This window comes from Trachinotus anak, unplaced genomic scaffold (genome assembly GCF_046630095.1).
Source record: "Trachinotus anak isolate AG129_WGS33_773 ecotype Australia unplaced genomic scaffold, CSIRO_AGI_Tana_v1 ptg000013l, whole genome shotgun sequence".
Lineage (NCBI taxonomy): Eukaryota > Metazoa > Chordata > Actinopteri > Carangiformes > Carangidae > Trachinotus > Trachinotus anak.
In genome coordinates, this window is record NW_027273864.1 from 23,628,341 (window position 1) to 23,650,540 (window position 22,200).

The window sequence follows — 22,200 nt, forward strand, 5'->3', positions numbered from 1 at the left end:
GAAAATATGTGAATCCTTACATTGAAGAAATAAATTACTTAAAGGATCAGAATTCTGGTCCAATCCACCACTTAACTATTGAGGGACTAATTGTTTCAGCGCTACATTCTCCTTCTGTAAACTAAACTATCACTGAGGTTGTGACGTTACAGTTGTTTGATGTTTGTTCTCCCTTTCTGTCTGATCTCTGTGTGTCTCAGGGACCCTGCACCTGGTCTTTGACAATGAAGTTTAACTTGTTCAGAGGGGCACAGGCCGTGAAGGAAGCTGAGCCCTCCAGCGCCACCGCCACTACCATGCCTCTCACCCCAGCTGTCATCTCCACCTCGGTGCCGGACACTTCGGGCTCCAACAACACGGAGATCAGCAAGAATGACATGTTTGAGGAAATCAAGAGTAAATTCTTGAATGAAATTGATAAAATCCCACGTAAGCAAATTTACAATGTATTCCCACTTCCCTTGTGAGATTCATAATGTAATTTATGTGACAAAAAGTTGTTTGTGTCAATTTTCCCTGTGTTATTTTTACACTGACAGTGCCTCAGTGGGCTCTGATTGCCATTGCTGTGGTGGCCGCGTTGCTCATCCTCACCTGCTGCTTCTGCATAATCAAAAAATGCTGCTGCAAGAAGAAGAAGAACAAGAAAGGGAAGAAGGGCAAGGATGGCTTCAACATGAAGAACATGCAGGGTGGCGAGGTATGACGCCTCGTGCTTCCTACATGAAAAGTCAGGGTAACAGGATGTTTTGGGTGATGTTTTGCCTCCTCTCTTTCACTGTGTTGCCTTCAGTTATTTATTCAAGATTGACATTTATTGCTGAGTTTTTATTCATTTAAATATGTTTCTAGCTAACCACATTTGATCTTTTACCAGCAGCTCTTTTAGGCCAGGCTGTAGAGGACACAAGGAGAGCTCTCTTCCCCTCCATTTATTTGATGTTGTTGTGGTCGTTTTAATGTGTGACGTATTCCATTGTGGCCCGTGGTGAAAAATGACACACTTTGTTATGAGGTGGCAGAGAATAATGAGGACTGTGAGGTGGAAAGTTTCTTTTGACAAGTCGCATGCACCAAAAGCTGAGTTTTATATCTACAGATAATGGATGTGGGCATGACGCCTGCAGAAATATTGGGAAAATTTTGAAAAAGCAAAGTATAGTAAATCAGAGGATAAAGCAAGTGATCCATTTTAAGCTTAACCAGCTGACATCACCACAGATTGCCCTGTGCTCCAGTGACAGTTAATTAAAGCAATCAATTAATCAATTGTGTCCACTATGTGAAAAAGAGCTGAAAACAAATGTGTCATTTCTCATCATAATTGTGGTGGTGGTGGTGATGGTGTTGACTGCCTCTCTTTTTGTAGTGTGTTTGGTGTCTTGTGAGTTGAATCTCTTCCTCTCTCTGCTCTCCTCCTTTTTTTCCGCTTTGTGTCTGTCTTGTGTGTGCCTCGTGTTTCTTGACTGTGGTGGACTCCCGCTCTACGGTAGGTGGATAGCTCACGTTGACGCTCTCTGGCCCCCGGGGCGGAGGGGGGTTTCATGGAATGAAAGTCGTAGCTTCCTTTGCTTTTTTTTTTTTTTTTGGTTTTCTTTTTAGTCCCTACCAAAAAAATTTTTTTTTTTAATTTTTGTTATGACAGCTTGAGAATGTAACAATGGAAAGCTATGATGTGCTCCATAAACCCCAAAGAGGAGAGTCTAACCATCTAACGCATTGTTCCCGGGACAATGTAACTTTAACTCACACCAATATGGAAAGTATTGGACTAAGAGATGATATGCAAGACACTTTTAACACTATTAATCTGTGCATGTGATAAAGGGCATGGTTGGTTGTTTGGGAGACATGGAAACGGTGATGATAAAACTGCATGAAGAACCAAATATTTACGAATCTGTCTTTTTGATTGTAATACTCAAGGAGGAGGTAGGATGTGGGGACACTGGATGGCCTGGAAAAGAAAAGAGTAGAGTAGAGAAACATTTCAAAGTCAAGGTCACCTTAACAGTGACGCTTTAATTTCACTGCAGTAATAACACTGAAACAATAAGACTCTACATTATTCAAATAGCTGGCTGTGCCCTTTAATCCTGAACTTATTCACTGAATGGTGCATTTTTTTTGGTGTCACATAAATTTAGAGGTGAAACAAGGCACACAGGTTTAATAAGCTTTAGCTTTTATGAAAATATACCATATTAATTTGAAAACTTACGAGGGTAGGGTTAATGAACAACCAATTTCAACCAGCGAAAAGTCTTAAAAGCAGTAGGTTAGTTGAAAGCCATCTCCTTGCCCTGAATATTATGTCGTTTTTGCCTTTTATAATTTAATATGCATTGGCATTTGCTGTTGTGAGCTAGTTCCTTGGGGGTTTTTATATAAACATTTATCTCCTCGTTCATTTGGTGAGAACAAAAACCCTTGAAAACGAGCCCTTTGACAAACAAGAGAACTGTGCTACTATCTGATTCCAATGGGAAAAGTATTGCGGTCACTACCCCTCTTAGTGGAACTAGCATGCAAGCCTCCACTGACTCTGGCTGTCACTGTACTGCACAAGCATGTCAAAGGAATTGCCCAGTGATCCAAAAAAACACTGAAGATGAGGTGTGCAGAATTTTTCAAAAGTATGAACATGTGTTTATGTGTTACCAATAGAGATTTCTCCCCTTGTAAATGATAAAATCCCTGGTTATTATCATCAGGTGCTGTGCAGGTAAGCAGTAACCAAAACATGTATCTCCCACGTAAAAACTCCTGGAGCTCCAGTGTCTGTGGCATGCTGGCTGTTATGGGGAGCCCTGTAGTCTCATTCCTGTTTTCCTGACCTTTAACATCGTGTCTTGTTTTGTTACCTTCAAACCACAGAAACACCAGGATGATGACGATGACGAGGGAGAGACTGGACTGACGGAGGAGGAGAAAGAGGAAGAGGAGAAAGAACAAGAGAAACTGGGGAAGCTGCAATACTCTATAGATTATGACTTTGAGAATACAAAGGTCTGTGGTAGTCACTTGTTAATGTTTTATGCCTGCTTTCAAGCTTTGAAAGAAATTGAGTTATTTTTGAAGACATACTGAACAGTGTCGGCTGTCTAACTATGTTTTTCATATTGAATTTTAGAATATTGCACATTTTCCACTTTTCTAATATTTTCCATCTGCCTGAATAATTCCCAGAATGTCAAACCATTCCTTTAAAGGAGATATTTGGGAGTTTTGCTATTGCTACATAGCCAACGTTAGCATTAACAACTGTTAACTTACTAGTGAAGAAGAAAAATTGTTCAGCATCAAACTTAATTCCTTTACTCGCCAAGAGCTGTGTCCAGTGGTGGAAAACAACGCCAACGTTAGCTCTTGTCTCCATAATGTCATTTCTTCTACTGAAGTTAGCACGCTAACCACCTAGCCCCAGCTCATCTCATCACTTTGTAATACAGACTCACTGTAGCTTCCAATCTACCCTAAAGATGTAGCGCTGCTCAGTGGGCGTATTAAGATAAGATAAAATAAGATAAGATCGCCTTTATTAGTCCCACAGTGGGGAAATTCACAGCGTTACAGCAGCAAAGTGGCAGTGCAGAGAACAGAACAAGCTGCAGAAACTGCAATAACAAATATTGTATTGTTATATTGTTATTATAATTATAACCGCTTGTCTTGCAAACGTAGCGATGGCCAAAGCTCTTGTCAAGCGGCAGTCACCACCACCCTTACCTGGCAAGAAACCACGTTTGACAGCAGAGAAAACTTACAAATAGCTCCATGAAGACCAGATACTTGCAAATGTGTAATCAGCTGTTTATATCAGCTGTTTAAATACAGAAGTTTTCAAACAATTATTATTCATTAATCAGATGTTCAGTAACTTTAACCTCATAACTGCTCTCGGCAGCATGTGGGCACAGTGGTAACGTGACATGGATTAATGAGGCTTGAGGTAATATCAAAGGAAACATTGAAACAGCAGAGACTAGAATTAAAGTCATATTTGAAATTTGTTTCTATAATGAAGAAACGGACAAGCCTTTTTAAAGTTACCACTCAGTGACAATTGTGTGACATTGGAGACATATTGGAATTTCTTCAGCCAGTCGGGCAAGATGTTTTTTGATTGATTGCGAGGCTTAAGTTGTCAGATAATGTTATGTAACCAGTCTGAGGCAGTGACCCTGTCACAAATGAAAAATCTTATAGTCTTTGATTAAAATTCTGTCTTTATTGCTCCCGTCCTGCCTCTCCTCCGCACACAGCTCACGGTTGGCATCCTTCAAGCCGCCGACCTCATGTCCATGGACTCTGGTGGAACCTCCGATCCTTACGTTAAAGTCCTGCTCTTCCCTGACAAGAAGAAGAAGTTTGACACCAAAGTGCACAAGAAGACATTGAACCCTGTCTTCAATGAAACATTTGTATTCAAGGTAGGTTTCTCAAGTCCACGAGTGTCTGTGCAATGATAAATTACAGTAACTCTACAGTTACAGAATGTGGTGCAGGAAAGGTTTTAAGTCTGAACCTGTGCGGCTGCAAACACAAAGACAAACATAGATCAAAAATCAATAGATGATGGTGAGCAATGATCCTAACCCCCTGCCTGCATATGCCACATACTGTGTGAGGGTAATAGCACTGACTGTGTCTTGTAAGGTTTATCTGGATGTGTGTGTACTCACTGGCCTGTGCAGCCTACATGCTGCTCTTTCCTGTCCTGGCTAATAAGGCCCCCAGAGACTTTACAAGTGGCTCTGGGTCATGCTGGAAGCTCTGCCTGTCTGCAAAAAAAACAAATCTTATTTTACAGAATGGCTCTGACTCTTCTCTCAGACACAGCCACAGAGCCACAGCCATGTTCATGGCTACAATTATCGTTCATTGTCCAGATTTATTTGAGATGCTTCTTATCTTATTCTTATTTTTTGATCTTGAATAGTTATTATTAATGTCTAGACGAGGTGTCTGCAAAGGATGGTGGTTTATAGAACTGTTCCCATCTTCATTTAAGAAAGTTCCAGTATGCTGTCTTTTCTAATCTCTTTATTAGATAATTAAACCTGAGCCTTTGTTTTTCTTTAACTTTACCTTTTACATTTACTCATTATTTGAAGATTTAATTCCCTTTAACGTGCATTAACACATCAGTGGCTCAATATAGGACCAGTATAACAATGGACTAACTTTACTGAGTACCCACAGCTAGAAACTTTATTTTTGTTTGTTAATGATATGCATCCTTTACAGTTCTGAACATCATACAGTATTCATTTTGATCAACTAACAAGACATTTGTGACAGTTTTAAGGGAAAACGTGAGCTTGTTGTGTCTAACATTGAATCATAAATAACCACATTTCCATTTGGAAATCCATCAGTCATAATAAAAATAACAGTAACTCTAGTTAATAAATCTGTTGGTACTAAGTAAAGTAAATCCAGTATGACATCTGTGCTTTTTTTTACCCAAACTAGGCCAGTTGTTAACATAGTGACCTTCAGTCTGTATAATTATTAATGGAAAAAGTTGTTCACCGTATAAAACAACACAATCCTGTGTTTGTTGATCAGGTGCCCTACGAGGAGCTCGGTGGGAAGACTCTGGTGATGTCCGTTTATGATTACGACAGATTTTCCAAACATGACGTCATTGGAGAGGTGAAGATTCCCATGAACACTATCGACCTTGGCCGGCCGATCGAGGAGTGGCGCGATCTGGAGAGTGCCGACCAAGAGGAGGTGCTGTTGGGATTCAAACTGATTAGAATAAAGGGATAACTCTGCTGATGTTCTATATTTTTGTCAGTGTTAACAAATCCCATGAAAAGAACAAAATGAACAACACTAACTTACCTACTAACAAACACTTATCTGTGTATCCAAAGCCTAATGTAGCTTATTCCCCTGTGCTATAGACCTCAACTGCCGACCAGAAGCTGTGAAAAACACAGCAGTGAGCCACACTGTTGAGCAAGCTGGCATCTTCCCTCATTATGATGAAAGTGTGCATTGTAGTTTATTCTGAGTCAGTCTGACACGCAGCGTCCTGCTGCTGTAAATGCACACTAGAGTGTATTAATCAGTGTCTGAAGAAAGTCTCCAAAAAATGCACTGTTTACATACTGGGGGCAATGTTTGCTAAAACCTGCAATGCCCAGCTCTGTTAGGGGAAATTACTTGGTCTTTCTCTGAAACTAGACATTTATCACTCCTTTGTATTATAAACCAATAGGCTGTTTACTTGACAATTAAAAAAATATATGATTTATATATATATATATATATATATATATATATATATATATATATATATATAAATAATTCAAGATGCAGAGCAGCCACGAGCTGAGAGCATTTGGCATCACCCTTCATAAAACAAGCAGTTTGTTGGTATCTGATGAGCATGTGTGCTTGTCATTTCTGTCTCTTCTCTCTGTGCTGACTGCTCAGCCTGAGAAACTCGGAGACATCTGCATCTCCCTCCGTTACGTCCCCACCGCTGGGAAACTCACCGTCTGTATCCTGGAGGCCAAGAACCTGAAGAAGATGGATGCCTGTGGATTATCCGGTAGAGAAATGCCATTATCACTTTAAAGTTAGATTGTTGTAAACAGAATTTACATTTTTGAGGTTGATGCTGTTGACAGTTTAGCTTATGTTTGTCTCTATTTGTCATTGTTTCAAAATGCATGATGGCCCAATACACACTGAGAAAATAAGGCTCTGCACACTTAGGTTCGGTGAATGTATTTCATGGACAGACCAGCTTTTTGGCACTGTGAACACATGTCAGGGCAATTTGTTGATCAAACATCAAACAAAACACGGCATTGCCATGCAAGTACACCTGGGAAAGGTAGTTTACAGTTGTAATTTTCTAAAGGTATAGAAAATAAGGACAAATTAATACAGGAGGAAATTAGCGAATCAAAATGATGGAAATACATATCAGAAGAAATAAAAGAGAAGTAGATGTTAACATTATAAAAGACATAAACAACATAATAACATTGTGCCTTGATAGTCTAGTGCTGATCATATCGATGAACTTTGCAGATCCCTATGTAAAGATCCAGCTGCTGCAGGGGGGTAAGCGTCTGAAGAAAAAGAAGACTACAGTGAAGAAGAACACCTTAAACCCATATTACAATGAATCCTTCAGCTTTGAAATCCCCCTAGAACAGATGCAGGTACAGTACAAGTCTAACCTTATCTTTAGGACTTGATTGACATGTTAATGATACAGCTGATCTGTGCCTCTCTCCTTTAAAAATGTCTTTTGAAAGCAATCTGCACTCATATTTTAATAATGTGACGACTCAGCAACAGAGACATCACAGATTCTCTCTCATTTCCTACTTAGAAAATCTTGGTGGCGGTCACAGTCTTTGATTATGACAAGATCGGTAAGAACGACGCCATCGGAAAGATCTTCGTGGGCAGCAAGGCGACTGGCTTAGGTCTGAAGCACTGGTCTGACATGCTGGCCAATCCACGCCGTCCCATTGCCCAGTGGCATCCATTGCAACCTGAGGAGGATATTGATGGTCAGCTGGCATCTTTGGCTGCAAAGAAGTAACATGCTCCACCAACCAGCTAATGCACTAACTCAGAAATCCAACCCCCACCCCTACTTTGCATGAAACCCATGACTTAACACATGACAACTCGTCATGGAACCTGCTCAGCAAAAAAGAGACATCGTAGAATATCTGCTCATTCATGGTTAAGTCGAAAAAAACTCTTTTTAAACATCACATTTCACACATTAGTGTATGCGGAGAAGAGTGGCGTTGAGTTACAGGGTGACTGGTTCATGAATGATCGACTTTTGGTCTTTCTTTCATTTGAAGAAGCTTAGAAAATGATTCTTAGGGTGCTGATACTGAGTGAAAGTCTTGGTGAAGACAATACTGGAAATAAAGCTTTAGTTTAGTTAATAGAGCATGCTTTACTTACCTCCCCACTGCTCTGCATACACCATGCCCAGTATTGTATCTTGCTAATAAGTGTGCTATAACTTGCAATAGAAAGTACTGTAGTATTGGGTTATTTCCTCCACAGAGCCTGTTTAAGTCTGCTCATGCAAAAAGATTTAATTGGGAATGACTGAGGTCGAGGTCACTGAACGCAGCGATCCATGTTGCAATATGTTTTCAAGACAAATCTGTCTAAATTTTATCAGCTCACATTTGAGAAGGAGATACACACAGTCCAGTAGTAAAGAGTATGGCAGGGATGACACGGTTATCTGATCTTTGTTGCTTGTTTTGTTTTGCCATGACGGCACCGTCTATGCATTTAGGTTCAACACACATTTCTGTGTCTTCAGACAGATCTCATGTAGGACAGGAATACAAGGGTGCCTTTCCTGATACGACACTTTGAGAAATCCACTAGGCTTCATCGTTTATTTTAGAAGGGGGAACTTTTTACAGAGTGAATATCATTCAAAAGTCGTCAGGGACACTGTGAATGTGCCATCTGAAATCTGTCTTGAGCTGTGTTGACCACTTGGATGTAAAACCTTACTTAGGCTTGGAGAAAGTAGGGATACTAGAAGGCTTACCAATGATGTTCAAAACAATTATGACAATGCTTCTGAATCCTGCTGTTGCTTCTGACAAACATCGCCATCTGTCGCATTTTATTTTGATGTCCATTGAATTGATTATATGTCCTTCTTTGACTAATGTTGTAGTTTACTCAACGTACTGTAGCCCACCTCAGTATTTCAATAGTTTCTGATGAAACAACATGAGGATTTCTGTCAAAGACAAGATGTTTTTATAGAGAACTGAATTTGAAATGTAAGCTGTAACCGCACTTTTTAAGAGAACGTGAATTACAGGTTTGTAAAATCTCAACACAGCCAGTGCTACATCAAACATATAATGACAATATACATGTCCAGGACCATTTGCTTGAACCAAATAGAGCTGCAGAATCGAGCATGTAACATACCTCGCAGTGTTTCACGTTGTTAAGATTGCTCACTCGTTAGCTTTGTAAAAGCTGGAGCCAAACATGGTGGTGTTCAAACTTCAGACTACAGACTTACTACATTGATGTGCACAGGGATGGAGGCAAAAAAGGCCATAAGTCTTCTGAGCAACTGTAACCTCATTGTGACATTGAAAAAAATATGAATTTTACCACTGCGTTTATGATATGAATATAATTATTTTTGAGAACCACTGCATTTGAATTCTTTTTTCCAAATTTGCAGTAGGTGATTTTAAGTTGTGCACCTTGATCATTATGCATTATTTGTGTTTGTGTTTACAGAATCAAACAGAAAATTAAGTTATCCACTATTACAAAAAAACCCCCAAAACAAATTATAAAGTAAAACAAACAAAAAAACTATATCCAGGTTGTTCAGATTCAGGTTGTCATTTTTGGATCTTAAAATTCATGTTAGGTTATCTGGACACCAAAATTTGTGAAGAAAAATGTAGAAAAATAGAGACCTGTAGAAAGATTGTGTAATAGCTCTGCTATTTTGAGGGAAAAAATATATAAAAAATATGATTTAATAAAAAGAAAACAATCTCAAATCAGCTGCAGTTGAGTTTGTTCCAACCAGTTTTCATTAGAAGATGTTGAGGTTGAAACTTCCTGCTTTTGTTATTGTAACTGATTGTAGAAGTTCAGCATACTTCAGTTTTAGTGGAAATGAAAATAAGAAAACCCTTTTAAATTGCACAACTTGGAACCACGTGGAAATTTCAAGAAGAGACAAATTGAAAGAACAAAATTTGGAAAGATGGTTTTCAAGGTAAATTATATAAATTCTATCATTTCAGTGGTATTCAAATTTCAACATTAAGCATTTAGTGCTTGTCAGAATTAGGTCTTCAGTTTTAACAGCCTTTCTTTGCCTCCATGTTTTCACCAGAAATAAAAATGGCTAAAGGACGGTAAACAGCAGCACACTGATTGGTCCATCAATAGTACTTCTTCCTATTGTTAACATTATGCATAGCGCAGATTTGTGAATAGGCTACAGCATGTATTTACAAGATGTAAATAGTGGCATGTTTTAAAGAGGAACCATAATTATATTGTGTATGTGTGTTTGTGTTCTGTGTCATTTTTTATAATAAAACAGAGTAAAAAAACGGTATGCAATGACTGCAAAGTGTATGTATTTTTGCTGAATGGGACCGGATGTATGTCTGAATAATTCATGTTAGTCTTCACAGGCACCTTTAATGCCTGGAATTAAAGCAGGGTTGCTTTATGTATCACGTGAAAATCCACTTGGTTTGCCATAGTGCTGCATGACTCCAATTTTCTGTCATTGTTTGTATGTGTCTTTTGTGCTCAGTCCAGTGTAACAGTGTGCTTGGGCTACAAGTCATGTAGTTATTGTTCATTTCTGCTTGCACTTGTTAAAGGCTACATTATGTCTTAGTCGCTGACCAGTAAACTGTATATATTTCAAAAAAAAAGGAGAATCTTTGCCGGCTCCTTGATTTTCTATCTCAGTGTACCGTAAGTGTTTCCTTCGTTTACTCCTGCCAGATGGGTGTCAAGTCTTAGTTTATCAAATGTAGATGACACAGTGGACGACTTAACTGACTTGTAGCCCTTTTTCCTTCCGTACTTTATTAAACTGTACCTCCTCATCTTATTGCTATTCAAATAAACCTGCTCTCATACTGTATGTCTGATCATACATAATAAATGAGCGAAGTCAGTAATTTGCATATGAAATTAACCAAACTTATTTTTCTTATTATAAAGTCGTTTTTTCTATTGCTTCATTGAGTTAAAATATCATTACTGCATATTATTGATGCAGCCATCTTAAGTAGCTCCAGTCTGCTAATTAAGCAATCAATAATCTTTTCATTACAAATGTCACTTCATGAGTTGAACTAATGGATTGCAATGAGATGAGCGGGTGATGTGTCACCTGTGCATGCTCTGAGATATCGATGCTGTATCTACCATGACATCTCTAATGTGGGGATTTGTTTTCTCCATCTGGTTTCTTTGAGTTGTTGTCATTTACTATCAGACCAATCGCCATTTGCAACAGTGTATTAACACGAACAGTCCCACCCTTCACGACGGTCCCTCGTTTAGAGTATAAGGTAGCTATGTCACTATGTTCATTAAGAGGAAGACATACCAGACACATTTACATTTTTAATATCTAGAATATCTTTTCCATTGTGTGGTGTCAGATTTAAGCTCATATCTCAGTGTGAGGAAGCACCACATTAAAACCCTTTTCTACAAAGTGTATTAGGTCATCCTTTTCTTGGGGTTGTTTGATATTCTCACTCTCATCCACATTTAGCTATTTTATGCATTTGCAATAGGACCAACTGAGCCTGTGTTTGTTTAATGTTGTTCACTTAATGAACTATATGAATTTATCACTTTTCTGCAATGCAGGCAACAAAATCCCTGTCTTCCTGGGTCTCACAAGCTGTCTCAAGCACAGAGCCAACCCATTCAGTGCAGAACAACATTCGCAATGCAATACTGCCAACCTGCTGCTTCAGTAATGGCTCCCCTATAGTCACAATCCCCCTATGTGAACATAGCCATGATACAGAACATCCAAAGAGATGATCGCCATCCTGCTCGTTCATCCTCCCACCTACCGAGTAACATAGACAAGGGAACTGCTTGGACTTGACTCTCGTTTTTTTGTCTTGTTGTAGAGGTGTGTCAATAGTTGTGCCTTTTTGTGAACTGCATGATTTATTTCCTTACAAAAATCCCATGTTTTCCAGCAAAAGAGGAAACAAAAAGACCAAAAAACTTGTACTCATTTATCACTCTGTGTAGAAGTGAAGCGCTCAAGGGAACTAAAATATGGGATGTGGTCAGGACATATCTGTGTGTTGTCAAAATGTGATCATAGGAAATAAAGGCATTTTAAGTAGCCTTGTCATGTGTGGTGTGTAAATAGAGTCAGAGGATGCTTTTCCACTTATGGTCAGCGGGTGGCATCATATACAGCGTGAGGCAGAACTGAGTGGCACATGAAAGTCCCACTTCTCTGATGCAATATTCATGGGACGACAGCAGCACAACTCCAGAGTGATGAGTTTGGATGTTGCACTGAATTTCCTATTATTCTCAGTTTAGGTGAATCATATGGATCCCATTTTGTTAATCTCTTAAAAAAATGTCCAAGCACACAGTTGAGATTTTTTTCTTCAAATTATTCATGTTATATATATATATATATATATATATATATATATATATATAATCTAAATGAAATATAAACAGAATTAAAGATGATGTCTCCCTCTGGCAGTGGGCCCATGAATGGAAGATTATAAATGGGACTCCTTAAACCCTCTGAATGTGGAGAAAGATTATAGCCAGAGTCGCGTTTCTAAAACATACATCATACAAAAACATCAACACTTCAGTCGTTATTATAATGAAATGAATGTGAAATTACCACTGCATTTTAAAGAGATTTCCCTTTATTTCATTGGGATGCTCTGGAGTGAACATACATTTACTAGCGCCTTAGGTTCAGGCTTTACTCCTGATGTTTATTCTTGGATCCTCGTCACCAGATGTTTGCTCAGTTGTCATGGAAAAGTAGACGTTCAAATTTCCATTTTTTCATTTTCATTTTTGACTTCTCATCCATGTTGGTTTAAACGTAAAAGTTCAGCTCCAAATTCTAGTGATAAGGATCATGTGATATGATCAAAAGCTCCAGAACAGCCACTAAAATTGCCCCTGAGGTGAGATTGTTTTTACCCTTACCTCTTTAAGAAAAAAAAGTCTTCAGTCAGTGACAATGAGCTGATAAGGGACTGATTGATGTTTCACATGCTATGCAACGATTTTGCTTTAGTACTGACGTTTACAAGGCATTTCTTTCTCTTGAAGATCACATTTCATGCAGCTGATTGTTTTTACATTGCAGGTTAAGAGGAAAAGCCTGTCGTTGATGACATCATACTTCAAGGTAAAGCTCTTAAATCAAAGATGACGCTCCCTCATTTCTGAGAAATGCAGCTCATCCATCATTCGCTGTACCTGAAAGCTCAGCACCGGGTTTCAGGGTCTGCATATGGAACAGACCAAATATTGCAGTTTCCATGGCGATTCCTCCGTGACCATACCTGCAATATTCTGTCCATTTTTCTATGCAGGGTGCACAGTGGAGTAAAACACAAGAACTGGTCATGTCGACATTTGTCTTTATGTTGAAATATTCAAGGAATATAGAGTTTAAAATTTGATTGAATGTATTTTCTAACTAGAAATGTGTCCCTTTTTTAAATACAGTACATTTGAGAGGAACTTTGACACCTGATGTGAAATGTGTCCTCAGCCCTGCACACGTCAATCACTCAACAGACAATGGAAAAACAGCCAGCTTTACAAAAACACATCTTAACAAAAACAGAAGAACGGGCTCAAGTTTCCACAATGGCTGAAAACTATGTACATACATTCTTTCTGAGGATAGGATAAATGTAAAAGGATAGATATAAATATAGCCTCTGGTATCCATCGCCCCTCTTTTTCTCTGCGTCCTGTGTCCTTCCTCACTTTGATAGTTTGGTGATGACACGGATTAAAGCTCCATTTTCATCCTTCAGTCTCTGGTTCTCCATCTTAAGCTCTGCTTTAACCTGAAGAGAGAGCATGAGACAGCTGAAGTGGGGGAGAATGATATTCTGGTGATAACCTGGTCCCAGCACATGTATCATCCTGCTAGTCAACTGCATGTTTGCCACAGGCCTGGCTTATATGAAACATGACCATTTTTACCAGATTATTAGCAAACAAATCATGTTGTAGGTTGTCCCTTATTTGTATTTTGAATAAATTCATATTTTAGCGTTGATCAGGCAATGAAGGTATTTTTGCTTCTCGTGCCAGTTTTCATTCCTGGAAATAACAGCAACTTTTTCAGCCCCCATCACAACAAGATCGATTACATGATGTGGGGGCCCAGCAGACCCCCTCATGACAAATGTGTTGCACAACTGCCTCAAAACAATGTGTGTGGTGACTCAAACTGACCCTCATAGTATTCATAATATTGAGATACACTTAGAAAGATGATGAACTCAAATTTACCAGACATTTTTCCTTGCTTCTGTTTGGCTCTAGGGAGATGTGAAGTTGATTGCTGCGACTTTAATGTTACACTGAGAAAAAGGCTGAATTGTTTATTTTCTGATTTTCATTTTACTCAGAGGTATTATTTTAACTTGAACATATGGATTATGTCCCAAAAGTATTTCACAGACAAATGATGAACATGTTTGCTCAAAAATTAAGCCTTAAATCTTCTTCCTTGCCCAGAAAAGTAATTAATCTGATCCAGATTAATCTGGGCAATTTATTATAATAAAACTAATTCAATGACACACAGTAGACACACATGTGCACAGTCATACACACACAATCTTGTTCACTCGTATTCACTGACACGCAGACACAATTGGACCAGACTCGCTCATTTAGACACACATAACAGTGCTTCTCTGTTTTGGAACGTCTATTTTCAGACCATGTTTGTTTAGACCTCTCGTTCACAGATAACAAGAGGTTTTTGTTTACGACCTCTTGGGCATAACACAGCAGACATTTGTGGTTGTTAGATGGCAGATGAATACTGATGGCTCACTCGCTGCGGTGTCAAAGTGCTCACACATTCCACAGCCAGCAGAGCATAATGGTGACAAATGATGTCACCTAAAACCACTGTAGCCAGAGCAGCTACCACCGTGGCACCAAGTCCCACAGACACTTTGCACTGTGTGGGTTTCATTATTAGTTTTTCTCAAGTGAAATATTCTTAACTCTTACCATTTTTAGAGTGGGAAAATGTTTTGTTTTTCCAAACATTTACATTTACCTTCAGCTGTTCTTCCATATCTGTTATCCTCTTTTTAAGACTCCAACTTTCCTGTGAAGAGGAACATTTAATAAAGATAATTAACATACATAAATCAGGATTAATTAAGACAATTTAACTGACAATATTTTGCCATGACTGCACTAGTGTAGTTTGAGTATTGCTTTAATGGTAAGTTCATACCTTTTTTTCTGTCTCCAGCATGTTGGAGCCACAATCTCCTGGTTTCCCCTTCTGCAGCAGTGAAAGGTTATTATAAAAAGGATTATAGCACAATGTGTTGAAGCTTTGTCATTTTGGGTCTCACAAGTGTCTGATATAAAATATCCAATATACCCGCAGTCACAAACACACACACACACACACACACACACACACACACACACACACACACACACAAACTATTATTAGTTGGGAAATTATTCTGAAAATTCAGACCTGAGGCCTGGCAGCAATAACACTGCAGCTTCCTTGTGTAACTGCCATCTTTCATGTCACATTACTTTCAGATTACATTGTTACCTTGTATCTCACATGAATATGCAGAGACATTTCTGTGTGTAATGATGAGAAAAATCTGAATGACTGAGTTACTTTTTCGGATGCCTCTTCAGAAAACTTTCCCTTCAGTTCGCTCACACCCGTGAATCTGGAGTGGGGACATTAACCACAGTGTGAGCAGTGCAGTACCTGAGCTCTCTGCAGCTGGTCCTGAATCATGACGAGTTCCTGTTTGCTTGTTTCCAGCCTGGACTTGAGCCTTTGATTGGTGGCCAGTGCCTTTTCGTACATCTACAAAATATGCACTGGTTAGGATTTACAAAGGAGTGTTTGTTTTGTTTTTTTAAAACACACAAACTAACAAGCATGGACAGCAACAGCCACCTTGACTGCTTGTGTGGTAGTTTTTGATGTTTATTGGGGATACAAATAAGGTTTATTTTCATTATTCATTATTATCATGTGGTCAACATTTGTGGTCACTAGTGAACTATCTAAACAATAATTCAATGGATTGCCATCACATAATGCAGTCTATATCCATGTTGCCTGTATAAATCCTAATCTGATCCTTTTCATAGCGCCAATATGAGGTTCATATTTGTGGCTCTGAATGAAATGTCAAAACAACTATTGGATGGATTGCCATGAAATTTTGAACAGACATTCATTTCCTTGGGTTGAATTGTAATGACTTTGTTGATCCCCTGACTTTTTCTGTAGCGCCATCATAAGGTCAACATTTTTATTTGTCTAGCATTTTGGTTTATGACCAAATAGCTGCGAAATTAGTGACTTTGACTTTGGCGGCCTGGGCTGTACTTCGTGCTTAGTGCTAATTAGCTAACGTTAGGATGGTAACTGCTATATTAACGAAATGAACATGGTAGGCTAAACATGATACTTGCTAAATGTCAGTATGTTAGCAAATCATTGTGAGCTTATTACCATGACCTAGTATTAGCATTTAGCTCCAAGCACCACTGTGCCCAGGTACGGCCTCACAGAGCTGCTGGCACGGCTGTGGACTCTTAGTCTTGTTTTGATTTATAAACAAATACTTTAGCATATAAAATATTGGGAAACTTTGAGAAATGTTATGCTGGTATAGTTGGAAAACCAAGATACTGAATTTACAATATCATAAATGAGAGAATTTGTTAAAAAAAAAAAAAAAAGACTGAGACTGATTTTTGGACTAACTGCTTCAGCTCTGTTGTTCATTGGATGTAACATTTTATTGTGTACTTTCAATTTGAAACGTCTATGTTGGAAGTGCAGCATCCTTTAAACATTTTTTTTCATTGGATAATGGACTCAGTCATCTTGTGGTGTATATATGGGATGTGGTTTTATCAACTCTGTAAGGCCCTGCACTGAAAAACATCCACTGAATGAAGTAAAGACTCTTCCAGCAAGATGTGAAGTTTTTTTGGTTTGGTTAGTTTGTTACCTGAGCACCTAGTTGGCTGGTGAAGAAGCAACATCACACCTTCTCTGCAAATCAAATACAGTCACTAGAAATATTGTGCATCAACATTCAAGCTGCATCGCCTGCCTTTTTGTAGTCATTGTTTGCTGTCTCTTCTTCTGCCTTTTTCCTTGCAGACAGTCTGTTCTCCCTCCGTAAGAAGTAAGATTCAGCGTGGTTTGTTGCTTTGTCGGTGGAAACATCAGACGATCCAGATGAGTTCAATCTGGGAACATAAGAGAGGTATTAAGCATTCAACAAACAGGTTTAGCCCCATTAGCGATAATTTGTTTTGTATGTATTTATTGTGTGTGAATGAAGCTCACCTGGAAAGTCTTTCATGCTGAAATAGAGGAGACATATTTTAGAACTGGCTATCATCTGACCAAAAAGGACATTATAAGGACAAATTCTGATTATCTTAACCAAGGTTTCAACTGTAGTTAACCCCAATTAAAACCTTACATGGTATAAACAAGTTCATTGAACTCCATCATGACCCTGTCCTCTACTTCAGTATATGCTCATTACTGCACAAATGTTGACATCACACAGCTTGACTTCATTTGTTTGACAGGCTATTTGGTTGTGAAATGAGATTTATTAAGTACAACGTGGAATCAAATCCACAAATGAGGTTGTATTTTGTATCATGTTGAACATTTCCTCTGCATAATATCATAAACATACAGTCAATATGCACACAGGACGTACTTCATTACATATACAATGTCAGCAAGTACATTCATCATCAACTTCAAAGTAAGTATAACGTGACAAAAATCTCTTGTGCATTTGGGATACTACCAGGAATTGCTCGTGAAAGAGTTTTCCAGGAGGAGCTTTATGGCCGTCTGAAGCAGCAGGTCAAGTTAGAGAAGGAGAGAGGAAATGATTCCTTAAATAAACTGACAAGCACAGATAACTAAACACATCCAAAAAAGGTAATAGCTCTGGCAGCGGCATTCACTATTTGTTCATTATTGCCTTTTAAAGTTGGAGGAGTTGTAAAGTATGTGTGCAGACAGATGCTCAAGTATTATTTCAAGTCCCTGAACTCCACAGCATTTAAACCTTATTAGAGAGACTGTCCTCCAGAGAACGACAGCAGCAGCCATTTCAGAAAGGGCCCCAAAACGACATGTTATTTTTAAAGCACCATGATGATCGTTCGGAAACCCGAACCACATGTATATGATAGTCACCATGACAACAAAAGTCCCCCACCTTTTGTGCCTTAGCCCAGCCAAAACTTTATCATAGCTGCTGAAAGAGAGAATCGAATCAAAAAGTGTTTCTGTGTGTCCTTGTGGAGGGCAAACTGAAAACTTCTCTTAGTCATTTGGTTCACCACATTGTACCAGGTTAGTGGTTTTAATGAGCTTAACAACAACTTAAATGGCATAAGAGGCATGAACCCATCATCATCACCCTGTCATCTATGTCAGTAGATGCTCATTACTGCACAAATATTGACACCACAGACACTGACCTCATCATATATTTGACAGGCTGTCTGGTCCTGACGTGAATGCATGCCTCTCTAACAAACAACTAAAAGTATATTCTGTGCTTCGATACCAGACTGAAATATCTTAACAACATTTGGATGGATTGCTATGAACATTTGGTACAAACAGTCGACTGACTTTACATTTTTATCTGGTGCCACCATCAGGTAAAATTTTAATGTGTTCATTACTTAAGTTTGAGCAAATACCTGAAAAAGCAATGACATTCCCGTCAGCCTCATCAATACTTTGTTGTTCGATGATAATTAGCAAATGCTACATGCTAAGCTAAGATGGTAAATATGCTAATTATTACCTCAGCATTATGTGGTTCATATTAGCTTAGCTATTTAGCATTTAGCTCAAATGTGCCGAAGAAGAGCCTCAGAGATTTGTTTCTATAGCACTTTTCAACAACAGGGCAATTCAAAGAGCTTTAAATAAGACACAAGGAAGGCTTTAGGATAAGATTAGACCAAAACATGCATTAAACAGGAATCATAGCATTGCCATATATCCTGTGTGAACCTGCTGAACCCATCCTCTCCATCCTTAACTGTGTTGTCTTTATATTAATCATAAGAAAAGCTAATAACTATCCAGCACTGCTAACAATCTCGCCTGCAGCAGTTAGTTGCAAGTAGTTGCACTGGATTACTTATACATGCAGTTCCATTTTGCATTGTACTTCACTCATTATGGATATAGACAGTCACATAAACCTGATGCAAAAAGCAGAGTGGCGACCTGTGCTTGAGCAGTTACATGTCTAACAAAATCACAGAGACAGCAGATGGAGTACTGTGAAGAAGAATCTGGGCTTTAAGTTACAGCCACTCACATGTGTAAACACAGTGATATGTCTCTGCTCAGACATTTACAAGATCTCTGGAGCTTCACCAGACTCTGATGTCAGCGTCTTGAAGGCTCGCTCTGGACACTTGGATATGCTTGGTAAACAGTCATTAATGATATACAGTGTGCGGACTTGGAAAAAGCCCTGGTTTAGATTAAGGGACATCACATATAAACAGATGCTGATGGAGAAGGGGGCCTGTGTGACTTTGTCCAATGTACGTGAGTGTCTCCGTCACTAAGCTGTCCTCCAGCCTTTCTCGATCCCATGGGGAACCTCTTGTCTGCTGACCAGCTATTCCCAAGTGGAAAATGTGAGCTTCCCGTAGGAATAGCAGAGAGATAAACATCCATAAATACTGCCTCTGAGTTCCCACAGGCCAGTCCATAGCACTCTATCCCTCCTTCTCTCTGTTCTATGTCATCCTGTCTTTCACCCCTGCTTTCTTTCTCTCACTCTCTCCTTCCCCTCTTCCTGTCTCCCTCTTTCTCTCACACACTGACGTCCTCCACGTCTCTCCATTTATCTTTCCAAAGTGGATTCCTAGTTTACATAAACAGATAAGACTCACTGCTAATTACAACTTTGCCTTGGTTTAATTTTCAAGTTTTGTTCCTTCTTGTTCAAGCACATCGACAGTCTGTTAGAGTTACCAGAGGACTTTAGAAGCATATCAAAATGTCAGGAGAGATAGGAAAAACGTAATATTCCAGGGATGTCTCTGTGGCCAAGGGGTCGAAACTGAGTACCACATCTTTAAAAAAAAACATGTTTGTGAAGCTTAAAGAAGTAACAAAAACCTGTATCATTCAGGCATATATAGTACATAATTTGATGAATAATACACCATGATTGTCAATTAAAGTACCAAAGTAACTCCATAAAATAGTGTCATAACACTTCTGACACTGAACATTTTGAAGTGGATTATAAAAGGACATTAGAGGCCCTTTCAAATAATAATGTCATATAATTCTCCATGTATCACATAGGCCAAATTATGAGTACAAAAGAAAAATAAAAGTTAAATTAAGTTTGACATGACATTCTCTGGCAAAGTATCCAATACAAACACACAGAAATAGCTCTGTGGCTTGTTCCAGAGACATCTGTTTGACAGTTACGAAATGTTAATGTTGCTGTTTGCATTATGTCAGCTATGGCATTTCCCCTCACTACACAGGCACCCAAAAGACTGCAGACAACCAGGCCTTACCCTCAGGCTCTTGGTGGTGGCAGTGGAAGAAGTTGGAGAAGAGTCAGAAAGCGTCTTTCTAATGCGTAGCTGGTCTTTGTTGTGAGAAAGTAGAGATGACATCGCTCCTGAGCTGCTAAAGCCACTGCATGCGGCTGCAATGTGGTCCAAAGTACTGAACTTCCAAAAAAAGTTAAACACTTCCTCTCAAACAAAGAAATTCCAAATAAGATGTTGATGCATTTATTGTCCGCTGGTATGAAATACAGACGTGGCTGTTTCCTTAAAAGTGAGCGGCCGAAGTGTGATCTTCATGTGATGGTGAGACATTGCATATCTGATGAGAGTGAAAGAACAGCACAAGTGTGAGAGCTGAGGAGGAGGTGGTGGGACCGGGGAGGAGGCGGGCTGTAGGGCGTGAGTGTGGACACAAGGATTTGACAGCAGCATTGTTCACAAGGGCTCTAAAGGGATTTGGTCACATTAGTAAAAATGGAAATAGTAAAGCACCATTAGTCACATTCATGGAGTTTTTTTGTAAATATGAAAATTCGTTACATTATTTGTGTATTTCATTTTATATCTGTAATGCACAGGGAAGTACACATATTATTTTTATGCATAAAGAAATGTTGTTCCCCACAACTCATTACAGTCTTTTTTTTTTAACAAAGGGGAACCAAGGCTGCTCGAAATGGCAACCTTCTCAATTCTCAAAACAGGTGACAGAATATACGTCTGAAAGTGGAAGTTAAAGTAAAAATACATATGGTAGCTGGGCAGGCACATGTGAATTCGTGTTAGAGTGAGATAAGAGTGTGTGAGAAACAACAGGCTGGTCAGATGCATAAATATACTGCAGCTTTGCTTAGGGTAAGATCTCTGGTTTTAGATCTGCTGAGCTTAATCAAGCTGGAGGCTGCGTGTGTTGATTATTTAAGAGCTTACATACCTTTCTGACTATGTTCCATGACACAGTTGCAGGTTAAAACAGGCCATTTGTTTGCAATTTATTCTCCTAAAAAGGGAATCAAATGAGAAGAATGCATTTTCTGTACACGTGTTGTACTCGTGTTACTTACAAATATATTTCTCAGCCAATATTGACGTTGAAACATTTTGACAAAAAAAAAAGAAAAAAGAAAACTAAAATTAAAAAAAAAAATGGTAAAGGTAAACCCATCTTGAAAAAGAATGGGAAAGTTGGAAGCTTCACAAGTGTCAGTGGTCTCAGGTGGTGATATCTCCCAGGTGCATTGCCTCTGATTATTTCAAGCCTGAGTCAGTGCCGGCTGTCAGACCAAGTCACGCATGGACTGCAGCTGATCAGCTGTATCCTAATTTATCCAGGATAATTCATTTCATGACTTTCTATTGCTAAAGTGATTCAAAGTGTATGTTCATGTTGTTCCATTAACAATCCCTCACCAGCATAATATGAATATGTAGCTACTGGACATATGTACCAGTAAATCTTAAACAATTAATCATTTTAAATATGATATAGCAAAGATGAGCTTATACAAACATACAAGAGTTTTACCTTTAATGGGATTTTGGTAATGCACCTATGCCTCAAGACCCTTGAAAACTGTGGTTGTTATAACCTAACCACACCTGTCAGCTCCCTCATTTTCCCTGAGTTTCAACCATAATTTCTACCCGACATGACCTCTTGATGACATCATGCCTTGGTTTACTTGTTGTGTCCAGAGAATTTAATGTACTGTAATTACTCCAACTCTCAAATTAAGTGAGGTGCCAGACTAAAGTGTTTTAACTTCATTCACACAC

The 22,200-nt window shown here is 38.8% G+C and overlaps 3 protein-coding genes across 9 annotated transcripts in view; 1 reads left to right on the forward strand and 2 right to left on the reverse strand.

Moving 5' to 3' along the window:
* The window catches only part of LOC139630474 (synaptotagmin-2-like), a 29,727-nt gene extending 19,595 nt beyond the window's left edge, over positions 1-10,132 (forward strand). For 4 of the 7 annotated variants that reach the window (XM_071493953.1, XM_071493952.1, XM_071493951.1 and 1 more), the window contains 8 exons: positions 201-429; positions 540-700; positions 2,878-3,009; positions 4,266-4,433; positions 5,575-5,742; positions 6,454-6,571; positions 7,060-7,193; positions 7,367-9,331. In XM_071493953.1, coding sequence (XP_071350054.1) covers positions 225-429; positions 540-700; positions 2,878-3,009; positions 4,266-4,433; positions 5,575-5,742; positions 6,454-6,571; positions 7,060-7,193; positions 7,367-7,582 — 1,302 coding nt within the window. In that variant the 5' untranslated portion in view covers positions 201-224 and the 3' untranslated portion in view covers positions 7,583-9,331. Of the gene's footprint in view, positions 1-200; positions 430-539; positions 701-2,877; positions 3,010-4,265; positions 4,434-5,574; positions 5,743-6,453; positions 6,572-7,059; positions 7,194-7,366 lie in introns of all 7 variants that reach the window. The other 3 variants (XM_071493955.1, XM_071493954.1, XM_071493956.1) reach the window with 3 other exon arrangements.
* Positions 10,133-12,445: 2,313 nt separating this feature from the next.
* On the reverse strand, positions 12,446-15,772 carry LOC139630476 (protein phosphatase 1 regulatory subunit 12B-like). The gene is made up of 4 exons (XM_071493957.1): positions 15,563-15,772; positions 15,056-15,106; positions 14,873-14,923; positions 12,446-13,637 (listed from the first exon to the last, which is right to left on the reverse strand). Exons 1-4 carry the CDS (start codon positions 15,662-15,664, stop codon positions 13,551-13,553), a joined length of 291 nt encoding a protein of 96 aa, XP_071350058.1. The 5' UTR covers positions 15,665-15,772; the 3' UTR covers positions 12,446-13,550.
* A 1,004-nt stretch (positions 15,773-16,776) lies between these two features.
* LOC139630477 (protein phosphatase 1 regulatory subunit 12B-like) lies at positions 16,777-20,755 on the reverse strand. The gene is made up of 3 exons (XM_071493958.1): positions 20,428-20,755; positions 17,171-17,187; positions 16,777-17,070 (listed from the first exon to the last, which is right to left on the reverse strand). Exons 1-3 carry the CDS (start codon positions 20,527-20,529, stop codon positions 16,914-16,916), a joined length of 276 nt encoding a protein of 91 aa, XP_071350059.1. The 5' UTR covers positions 20,530-20,755; the 3' UTR covers positions 16,777-16,913.
* Between the last annotated feature and the right edge of the window lie 1,445 nt (positions 20,756-22,200).